The following is a 12049-nucleotide window of genomic DNA, read 5'->3' as shown; positions in this document are numbered from 1 at the left end:
TGTGCGTTTACACACATTTTGCACGAAACACTGTCCCTGAGTGAGATCGACGTGGAAATTTCGGGCTGTCCGAGCGGGGCCCGCGGGGGTGGTCGGGAGCAACGATTGGCGGCGGGGCGTGCGCCCTGCGCCGGCGGATGCTGTGCCGCCCGCTCGGCTGCTGCCTGCTGGTGCAGTCGCTCGGCTCGCACAGGTCAGTGCTGGATGAACTCTGCTCGCGGCACCTGAGGCACCTCTCGCCGGCCACTTGTCGCGCGCCGCTCCGCTCCGCTCGCCGCACTTCCTCAAGGTGAGTGTCAATTATACACACGTCTTCACGTTGAAGAGGGTGTTGTATACTATTTTTTATTGTTCTGAAAAACACAGCAAGCGAGACAATTGGCCAGAATTAGGCTCGTTATATTATTTGCGGATCCTTCTGCTTTTGGCACTGACAACGACGGCAATTCTTCCGTCTTCCGCCAAGTGGAAATGTATGTCGGGCCCCTAGGGTGCGGAAACTCGCAACTTTCCAGCCAGTCTCGGGATATATGTATGATGTACTTTCTGAACGAGACACATGACACCGCATTTTATGAAAAATCGAGTGTCAGCAAAAGAAAAAAGTTGCTGCTTGACTTTTCCAACTCAATAAAGTATTTTTTATCGAAAAAAATGAGTTTCCAAAGTGGATCTGTGGCATGCTGAGAATCCTGAAAGATAATTACTAACAAAATTCCACAGATTGTGGTTTAAATTTCTTATAAAATCAGGCCCAAGGTTTGTACGTTGATCAGGCATATTTAAATGTATGATTTATTTTACCAGAAGGGAAATCTACTTCACATCGTTGCATAGATTGCGACGAGAGCGATCGAAATCAAGTGAACAAACATGGAAAGCCATTTATTTTAGGCGAAGATTGGTTGAAATTTAATAGCTTGACTCACTATCAGAATTTATTTGAATAATGCACATTGTTTATAAATAAATATTTGTTAGAACCTTATTAACTAGAATCACAAAGGTCGTTGGTCATTATTGTTGCGTAAATATAGATTAATATGGCAAATCCAGTAATTTCACTGTTTGATCACTTGTCTATCTACATCAGATTGAACTGCAATTAATTTTAAAACTATACAAAGAACCGTTCAATTTCACGCATGCATAGCATTCGTTACAATCAAACGGATGCCACGAGCTCTTTGATGCGAAATTAAAGGATTCGGAGACGAAGTTAATTATAAAGTGACGCCGGGTGTCTCCTTTTTTACTTTGACCTGCGTTCTAGGAAACTTTGCCAACTAATGCAATTACTGAGGTTGATAAACCCCGTGCACGATTTTTCGCATCTATGGCGGATTCAATTAATGCAGCCACGTGCCGGTCTCTTAATTTTATTTACCGAATTCATCAAGCGCAGTTTAAAAAGACACAATTAGATTTGGGTCAAGGTCCGCTTAAACAATGTCTTTTTTCGGCCCGAGAAGTGATGAAATGTGTGCACTTTTAGACGTTTCAAATAAATTAATGAATTTTAACTCACAATCAGTTGCGCTATCGACAGAAAATTAAAATTTTTATACTATAGAAAACTGTTCCTTTTTATGCTCTCTAAATTTTCATAGAAAACAAGAACCAAAAATCGGTTGTTTGGCATAATAGTAGAGCTGTACTCTTATAATGGAAAATTTAATTTGTTAACAAAATTATTCGTTACAAACACTCTTTAACAATACTGACTACGATTTTTCAAATTGATATTTAAAATTTAATTCAAATCCTGAGCACAAATAGACTTAATTTTTAGACGGTTGTTTAGTTGGTAAATCTTTGCTACTTTTTTGTTGGTTTGTTAGAAAATTACTTCTTGAACCAATTATGAAAATTCTCTTTTTCCAAAATTTGGAATAAATCTACCATTTTCTTGGATTTTCTTTTATTTTTCTCACCAGTACATCAAATTTTCCCTTTGAAATTATTATCAAAGTTTTTCCAACCCTCTTTTTAGTTTTTTATGCTTAGTAGCATTTAAGAAACTTGAAAATTTATAATTCTTTTGAAGACCAGCAAAGAAAATTCGCTAAAAATGTATGTGTATAGCAGCCCAAATGATAAAAATATTTGAGAACAAATCCAAAACTCAATTAAAATCGGCAAAGCACTAAATAATCTGTAAATAGCGCAATATCATCATCAGCAGCAGCCGGCTTTACAGTCTAACAATGTGCGAAAATAGCAAATTTTAAACTAATATTTCGAGATCCGCAGCTCGCACTGCTCTTTCATGATAAATTATTGTGCGTTCCAAACAGCATTAATGTGGGTTGTAGTGCCTGTCAAGCACTCGGTGATAAACGGTTTAAATATTTTAATTGCTGCATGACACGTTTGATTCTGCTTACATTTCGGCGCCGTTGAGCTTTTCCCGCTGTGTTTTCACATGAGTGCCGTTTCAAAATGCTTCATTTAATAATCGTTAATCCACAGAGCCACCTACTCCGCACGACCCGAGGATAATAATAATTACTGTTTGTTGCGCTGAATTAAATAAACTCACGCTTCATCATAAACAATTCATGTCAGAAGAATTGCACTCTGCAAAATTAAAGCTGGCTCTTAATTAAATGGAGAGAGAAATAAAATTAAGCTTTAAGTAAAAATTAATTTTTTACTTCTATTTATCCTCTTTTTGCCTCTCTTGGCAACAGTCAAGAGGCTATTTTCGTAATGCAAGCGGAGTATGTAGTTAAATAATTTTACAATGCCGGAAAAGCGAGTACGTGCTTGGCGCACTGGCCATTTTCTCCTCGCTCTGCGAACATAATTTCCGAATCAGTGCGTGAGTGTTCGCGCACAGCGCAGAGGGACACTTGTATGGAAGTGTTTTGTACCAACTGGGGCAGACAACCGCAGCAGCCATAAATTGAACCTCATATTTCACCCGTGGCACACATGGAACAAGAGTGAAATGGTTTACCCATTTCATAGTTTTGCCTCGTAGGTTGATTAATGTCTCAGTTTGCAAACCGTATTTCTAGGAATTTGGAAATAGGTTGCGTTCATAATTGAAAATAAATGAAACCAGAGGCTTATCATCCTTGTCGCTTTAATTTCTCAACCAGATTCGACGTCATCAAGTGCGTCATAATCACGAATTAATTAATTTTGTAATTTTAGATGTGACATAATTGTATTGATTTTAATTGATTACTTTTGATGACGTCGAAACTGGTTGAGAAATTAAAACAACGATTTTAAGCGATGAGTATGAAGCCTGGTTTCATTTATTTTCAATTCGTATTTTTAGGGTTTGGGAAATGAAGACTTTCCACTAGTCCTTTGGTAGAGGTAAAATTGCGCATCGTTCAACAAATTCTCTTTTCTTGCAACAAGAAAATTCGCGTTTGGTTGTTGAAAGTTGCGCAACTTTTCCGCTACGGATTATTTTTATTATACATTTGTGAGTTGGATTTAGTTTCAGATACTAAATAAGCACTATTGCACGCCATTTTATGACTTTTGGATGCTCGAAATCGTCTATAAACGTCGGCAACCCTCTAAATCACTTTGGAAGCTAATTAAATAAAGCTGTAAAATCCCTGTAGATACGAAAGTTGTTCTTCAATTTCGGAATTTTGCAATCGGAGGCAGATGCTTACATTAAGCTAATTTTGATCGGTATTTATTTTGCAATAAAATTAGAATATTTAAAGTAGTAATGGGTTTCAAAATACATTTTGTATCCTCTTTCCTGTGCCTTTCAGTCAGTTTCTTGACCTTTAACAGACCTAGAATATGCCAACTGGCATTTAAAAAATCAAACGCCACGAGTGAAACCTTCAGAAATTGATTTGGAATCACTAAAACTGAAAAAAATACAGATCCCCTTCAAAATGTGCCGTTTTGAAAAGAAAATTGCTAGGGTTAACAATATAACATTATAAAAAATGGATTTCACAACCGTCCAATCTGTTTTCGTCGAAGAACCGTCTAAAAGTCCACTAAAAGAAAATCATTTAAAATTGCGAAATAGAAAAGTAACAAATTTTCTAAGAAAGAGTAGCAAAAATAAAAACGTAAAAGGAGAAGTTAGTTAATTAAATTCCAATAAATATTTCTCCAACGCACAGCGTAAAAACAGAACAAAGTTTATCCAACTTTCTAGTTTTTAGTTTAACACGGGAAAAAGAGAAAATATTTCGTACTTCGTATTCGCAAGAGTGTGTAAATTCAAATTAAAATACTAGGAAATTATTTCATTCCACTTGATGTGACGCGAAGAGCGTTTCCATGAAATGTTTTACCATCCAAAGGGAAATGTCAGCTGTGAATGGGCAAGAAATGCTGAAGAGATTGTTGCGTGTCGAGCGAAAATCTGGGAAAATCAGCATTCTACGCAAAACCATAACTTTCCCATTGTTTTTCGGCGGAAATTTGTTTCAAGAATTAACCATAAAAAGACGGCGACCAGCGCGTGGAGCACATTACTTCATCCCCATCAGCACCTAGTGAAAAAATTTTGACGCCGTGATAAAACGCCTGGCTCGTAAACATCGCGCGCTGATGATGCCCGGCACATTTTACGCCTCGCACGAAATATATCCGCGCTGATTTATTCATCCGGCATTTCATTGTTTCGCGCTCACGAGAGTGACAATGGGAATCGTTGCGGACCGACTTCTTGACGGCTGCCGCCGAGAATGAGAATTCTACTCCCTTTCCACGGGGAATTCTCTCTCTGCCATCTCGTCGGTGCCACCAGACAATAGTTCGCGTTCCAAATTGCTCGTGCCGTGCCTCTTGCGAATTGCTGCAAAATCCGCGGGAAGCGCCGCTCCTCGCACAATGACACAAAAGTGAACGTCAAATGTTGCTCCCTTTCCGGCACTTTCCCGCCGAAACTGCGGCATCCGACTACCGTTGGCCCTAAACGTCATGGAGAATTTGCCAGCAATACAAAAATTCAGACGGCATGAAAAAATAGTATTTAAAGAGGAATGATAGTGCAAAAGCCTGGAAAATGCTTGTTGCCAATGCATAAACTCATCCCTTAGGATTCAGTTAAAGCCTAAATTGTAATTTTTTGAGAAAATTGGCTGGAAAGTTAGCGCGCTTTTCAAAAGGTAATAGCTGTCTCCTTACTTGAAATCCGATTTAATTTCAAAACCAAGAGTTTCCCCAATAAGTGACATTCACCGTTGGACAGATCTCGACGAGAGGAATCGAAATATGCCAAGAAAATATTTTCAAGCACAATACATTTCGGAGAAAATTGGCAAAATTTGAATTTTTATTATAGGAAGGTCCTTTTTTACTATTGCAAATTGTTGAACAAATTGTTTATCGATCAATTGTGTATGGCATCAAAAAATTCAAATAATTTTCAATTGTTGCCCAGTATCATTCCACTTTTCATCATAAATTGGTGGTGAATTAATTTATTATGGAATATATTTTATCAAAACTTATCAAACTTACAAGGTTGCCTTAAATTCCGGATCTTCAATTCGAGTGAAATGAATTTTAATAAGGTGTTTTGCTAAAACAAAAGTTAATAATGGTTCATTCAGGCTTGAAACACGTGTAATTATATGCACAAAAGTTCAGCGTGAGTTTTAGACAAATTAGAAGTGAGAAGGCTGATTCCATTAACTGTTAACTGCCAAAGCATTACTCGCATATGTAGTAGAAATTTCCACTAAATGAAGCTTCTCTTGCGCAACATGACTCCGGGGGAGATAATAATATTGTTGGAGATTTTGCTAATTAGTAATTCTCGGCAACTCCTGACTCTCGGAAGAAATTACTTCTACATCTGCAACCACGCGGATGATATTTGTTCGCTAAAGTTACGAGATGATTTTCCGAAGGAGCTAGTAAACACATGCACCTTTTAGCTAACTTATAATCTACGGTAATTCAATTTTATTGAAAATCCTTATTAATGTAACGACGAAAGTTCAACTTACTTTGTTACTTTAACCTGTGAAATTTTAATTTTATTTAGGAAAGATGCAGTAAAATTCCAAATTGTATTCGGAAAAATATTTTTTCTTTTCCTCTGATAAATTCTAGAACTAGCAGAATACATCAACCATAAAATCTGAATATAGCAAAAACAATTATAAATTTTCCATGGAATTTTTACAGACACCCCAAAAGCGTATAAATTCAATTACAGAACGAAGAAAAATCGTGAAAGTAATGGGTAAAAATAACTTTGTGTGTTGTTTTTATTTTGCTCCATTCGTTGAAAACTGTTGCCTCTTGATTGAAAAATTCTGACGAACAATCACAAATTTAATTTGAATTTTCAAGAGTTTCACTTTAAAAAAAATTCCGCAAAACTGCTGCTATGATAAAAAATAAATTTTATCCTTCTCAAAGTAAACAGAAACAAAATATTTACACAATAAATCGAAACCACCAACTATTTTCATGCCAAACAATTCTATATTCATGATGAGGATAGGATACGTCTCTTTAAAGTTTTGTTCAACTCTACATGCAATCTGTTTTGTTTCATTCAACAAAAAAAGTCGAATAAAAATACATAGCAACTGATCATCAAGTATCAAACTTTGGTATAATAAAAAAAAACAGTATATCGCATATTTCACAAAATGCTGCATGAAAACAGTAAATTCCTGTGTCAGTATGACGACACGTGCAAGCCACTCGGAGCGTGTGTCAACTGCAGCAGCGCGTATTTGATTTGTACATGCAATGTATAGGGGTTGATTACGTGTATGTCACGGTATCGGTCACCACCGGAAACTGCATGATGCGTGAATGAAGCGAACAGTGCGAACGGCTTGCTTTGCTATAGTGCGTTTGTGAGGTCTCTTTGTGCAGTTGGTGAGCTGTGGATAAATAGAGGAAAAGGGCGTTGATGGCAATTTGATACTTTTTCTATGAGGAAAAACTCGAAATGGCTTGGATTAAGGCGTTATTGCAAATTTTAAATTACGTTTTTGCTGGATGGCTCTACTCTGTGAAAATTATTTGAGGAAAATCATATTAATGATTCGTTCTCGAACTGTACAAAAGCTGTTTCGGTTTCATCAGCAGTAATCCCAAAACAAAATTCATAGCCGCAGTATTTGCTGGTTCTCTGCAGCTAATAATGATAATGTGGCCTGCGGGGCCGAAAACAGCTGCTGTACAGTACGAGAACGTACGCATCATTTGATTTTTCCTCATATAATTTTCAGTAATCACAGAATAGAGTTGATATTAATTGAAATGATCAGCTTAGAAAATTTGGCCCCATCTCTCATTTAAAAGAAATGATTTCAAAATCCTGTTTGGCACATCAGGAAAACTACTGGAAAAAATATGTATAATCCCACAGTGAATAATTTAATTTCTACGATAAAGTAATGAGATTCAGAGACAGTTTGTTGTTACCATGGCTCCCACTATTCCATATAAATCAGTGATGTGAAAAAGTATTGATTATACCTACATGTATAACTGTTAGGGAGCAGGAAATAATTAACGGAGAGAAATGTCTCCACATGACTGTGAAAGTCTCATAGATGCCACGTGGAGCGAAAGGAAGAGGCAATTATAGGCAATGATGGGAGATTTTTTTCGCTGCACCTGTCAGGCCGACGGCGTTCGCGTATTTTTGCCTAGCTTTCTAGCGTACTCTCTCTCTCCCTCTTGATGTGGCGGTGCGGGGTTGTCAAGCGGCGAGAGGTGCCCGTGCTCAGCAGTTCCAGTTGATGCATGCACACCACCTCCGCTGCTTCCACGAGGGAGGCTTTGCTTTTTGCACGTTCTTTGTTGAACGCCGTAAATAAGGGGCGTGAAAGAGAGCTTTGTGAGCGCAACACTTTCTTTCAAGAGGCAATTATAAGGTTGAGGAAGAGATAATATACAGCGCAGTTAATTATTGAAATTAATTTTAACAGCTGTTGACTGCAATTAGGAGTTGATCAGTTTGTTACTTTGAATAATAATCCCAACAATGTGCAAGTATCAAATTAAGACCATTTAAAGTGGAATGATACAGGACAACAATTGAAAATTATTTGAATTGTGGGATGCCATAAACAATTGATCGATAAACAATTTTTTTAACCATTTGCAATAATAAAAAAGGACCTTCCTACAGCAAAAATTCAAATTTTGCCAATTTTCTCCAAAATTTAGAGTGCTCGAACATATTTCCTTGATTGAAAAATTTATTGTTGGAAGCTGTCAACAGGTGACGCCACCGTTAAATTTAAAATCACTGTAAATTTCGGAGAAAATTGGCAAAATTTGAATTTTTATTGTAGGAAGGTCCTTTTTTATTATTGCAAATTGTTGAACAAATTGTTTATCGATCAATTGGTTATGGCATCCAACAATTCAAATAATTTTCAATTGTTGCCCAGTATCATTCCACTTTAAGTGCTCCGATTCCTGATTCAATCTTGCATAAAATTTTCAGTTGTTTTGACTTACTTGTAGATTTATTTATCCGTGTTTCACAACCCCATTTCGCTTTCTCTCGTAAAAGCCAAACTGTAGCAGCTTTTTATACCTCCCTTCATAGGGTAAAAAAAGGAACAATGCGATATATAATGCTCTGTTTTTGAGCCATGCACAAAAGCCTGATAAACGTAAACAAACAAACAAACACAATACTTCTGTCATAATTGGCAAATTAATTATGAGCGCGCGCGTTATACAAGCAGGTGGCTTTGTAGCATTAGAAATGGTGACAAGAGTGCATTTTTATTTGTCAGGTAACACGACACACACTGCGCTGGGAAACTTTCTATATTGCACTGCGGCTGCTAGATTAGGATGTTAGCTTTGTGCGCGGTTGCTTCCAATTAGTCGTCTCTTTTCACTCGGCTTTCCGCAAGCGTAGAAGTAGTTCGCTGAATGCATGCATGTGCCGTGTACGTAATGAGTCGCGGGGCCTACATACGCAACAATTACTCTCTTGCAGCGGTGTAGAAATAACAACTGGAGTGTGCTGAACAATGAAGTGTGTGAATAAAGCGTTGAGAACAACGAGTTTAGAAAAAAAATCTTGAAAAGCAGATTTTTAAAATCGTTATGAGTTTCAATTTATGCGGAATAAAAATTTACAGAAAATTGGTGAAAAATCCTATGCAGCGGGGGCCAGATTCGTGCGACGCGCAGATATGGCGTCCGGTGGAGTATGGCGCGAAAAAATTGCCACGTGAAGATGCGCGAAAAGCAGCAAGTTTTCGTTAATATTGTGACATAATTTGCATTTATCTTTAGGATGGTAAAAACAAACTCTTGACACTCGTACGGCAATCCAAAGAGAGCTTTTTGTTTCCCACGTTCAGACGCCATCTTGGATCTGCGCAGTGCGAACCAATTTTTTCGCACATCAATGGACCTCGCTGATCCTATTTACATTTTCTTGAAATTCTATATCTACAGAGCAGGCTAAATTGGCTTGGGTGGTTGAGCAGCCAAGAAAATATCCGCAGAGTGGGGGGATTATGCTTGAGGGTGCGGAAAATATGCTGGGTTCAAACTTGAAAGAGGCGACGGAGGCTCAAACTTTGCTCAATTTTTGGATCCGACCACCGCGCGCGTATAATGTTTAATTTCCTTTGGAGCCTCTTTACGCCGTGGCTGTGTGGCTGGTCAGCTTCAGCTCGTGCGTTCGTGCGACTGCAGTAAAGTAGATGATGCGATTCCGCAGAGCGCATATGTGCGGTTCATTTTCGTCTGTGCGTCGCAGACAAAAAACCGCCTTTTCGCCGACTTGCTGTCAGTCGTTACAATGAACGCGAACAAACAGAGCATCGCGGGTAATACGCTGGCAAAGAGAGCCAAAGGGGATTTTCTGCGGTTTCATCATCAGCGGCAGCAGCCGCCACGCTGCTTTTGGTGCGTAAACGTGCACCTCGTCTCTCTCTCTTTCTCATCCACCGCACAATGAAGTAGCTGAACAAACATGCTAGAGAATTATTCCTTTCTGTGGCGAACGATCTCTCTCCTGCTGAAATATTGAATACATATCTCATATAGCGGCGCCTATTGTCTTTGCTGGCGGTGTGCCGTCATTGCCACTCAATTATTTATCGCAGCCGTGCAGATGCAGAGTCGAGCGGGAAAAACACTCGAGTAGTATACTATCAGCACGCAGCTTTGGAGACTTCAAAGGGTTTACTGATGTAGGCCGGAATTCAAGAAGCCACCTCACTCTCAGCTTCAATCTAGATCCATGCCTAAGAATTTGATTTGCTGCTCAAGGCATGATGGATTTTCTAAGAAAACGCTTTTACTTCACGAGGCTGAGATTGGAATGAAATTTGTTTTAGACAAACTATAGTGAAGTTTATTCTTGGCTTGAAAATAACAAAAGCTTTTGTTCACAATCAAATTTATAGTTTAAACAATACTTCTGTGAGCCCCAGCGGAGGCCAGATTCGTGCGACGCGCAGACATGGCGTCCGAAAGAAAGGACACGTGAAAATGCGCGAAAAGAATCAAGTTTTGGTCAATATTGTGACGTACAATTTGCATTACTTGTACTAGTTGTGCCTTTTGGATCGTAAAAACAAACTCTTGACACTCGTACGGCAATCCAAAGAGAGCTTTTTGTTTTCCACGTTCAGACGCCATCTTGGATCTGCGCAGTGCGAACTAATTTTATCGCACATCTCGCCCCCGCTGGTGAGCCCGTTGATCAATTTGCTTTTTACTTAGTCATATCCTTTTTTTGCGAACAGAAAATGTTTTTAGTCTTAAACGCCCATCTAAATCTGTATACCTTAGATAAAATCCCAAAAACGTAATTATTAGTGATCAATTTATTTTACATTTGAGCAAACAGATGGTCTTTAAGGCAACAGTAATTTTCCCAGTAAGAAATGGCGGAAATCTTCATAGGGCCTGTGTATAAAAATTAACCCTCAATATTAGGGTTGAGGAATTTAAGATGATTCTATGGGTTTAATTCAATTTTAGACACTAACACAATCTAACACAAAGTGACGCAACGCAACATATATATACAAACACAGCTAATCATACATTCCAGCACCATCTAAATGAAAATTACATTTGAACCTTTTTAAAATGCATAAAACACTCTCGCGGAGAGGTATGAATATGTCATGTCAGCATAAATTAAATGCAGAGCTTCCTCAGTGAATAGCGTGCTCTTTATTCCGTCCTGCTCGCTGGTTCCGGCTGCTGATGGTTGCAGCCTTGATTCATGAGCTTCCTGTCCCATCATGAGTATTCACTTTCCTCTCAAGAATGCAACAAAGCACGTGTGAAAATTTTTTCCAGGTCTATTTAAATCATACACGAAATATTCGATCTTTTATCTTGTCTCTAATAAAATGATAAGATTTCACACATGTGATTGCTGTAAAAGATCATTCCTAAATATGGTCTCGTCACCCATCTTCCTAAGATATCGATGTTAAAAGAAAATTAATTGCCTCTCGTCACCGCAGCCAAATAATGAAAAGCAATCACGATTGCGTGCGCCAGCCGCGCGTTGGCTTATTCCTCTTTGACTGACGACGAGATGTAATTTGCCATTCGAAGCGGCAATGCTTTGATCTCGCGATTTATAGGCCATAGAAGAGTATTAAAATGTTATATATAGAAGTGCTGGGGGGAGTGGCACTGCATCCAGTAATGAAAAATACTTGCCGCACGTACGCGGGATTAAGCGGAAAGGTTAGCTGGAATTAATTCCGCCACGGTCAGGGCTATGTGTGCGTGTGTGTGTGTATGCTATATATACACGTCCGCAAATGAAAAAATGCTGCACTCTCCGGCTTCGTTAATATCCAGGTCGGCCTATTGTGTGTATCCGTACACGCATGGAGGTCGAACTGGCCGGGCAAAATGTAATTTGTTCATGGAGGATCACAAGATAAGCGCAGTTGAGTGCCGGAGTTCGCATTCAGTGGATCACCACTGAAAGGTGGTCAAGCGCGTCCATTTCTGCGCGCAATATATATGTGCTGTTTATTAAATGTTAGAGGTGAAATTCTTTTCAAAGCCAGTGCTGTTGATTTGTGGGTCGAGTAGTTGCTCTTCTGAAAATAGAGATGAG

The 12049-nt window shown here is 38.7% G+C and overlaps 1 protein-coding gene across 2 annotated transcripts in view; it reads left to right on the top strand.

Annotated features, from left to right (window-relative positions):
* The first annotated feature begins 48 nt into the window (after nucleotides 1–48).
* LOC135941023 (rhodopsin-like) overlaps nucleotides 49–12049 on the top strand; it is a 65865-nt gene continuing 53864 nt past the window's right edge. The window contains exon 1 of one of the 2 annotated variants that reach the window (XM_065486225.1): nucleotides 49–289. In XM_065486225.1, coding sequence (XP_065342297.1) covers nucleotides 138–289 — 152 coding nt within the window. In that variant the 5' untranslated portion in view covers nucleotides 49–137. The remainder of the gene's footprint in view (nucleotides 290–12049) is intronic. The other variant, XM_065486226.1, reaches the window with a different exon arrangement.

The sequence above is a fragment of the Cloeon dipterum genome, chromosome 3 (genome assembly GCF_949628265.1).
Source record: "Cloeon dipterum chromosome 3, ieCloDipt1.1, whole genome shotgun sequence".
Lineage (NCBI taxonomy): Eukaryota > Metazoa > Arthropoda > Insecta > Ephemeroptera > Baetidae > Cloeon > Cloeon dipterum.
This window is presented reverse-complemented; position numbering and strand designations above follow the sequence as displayed.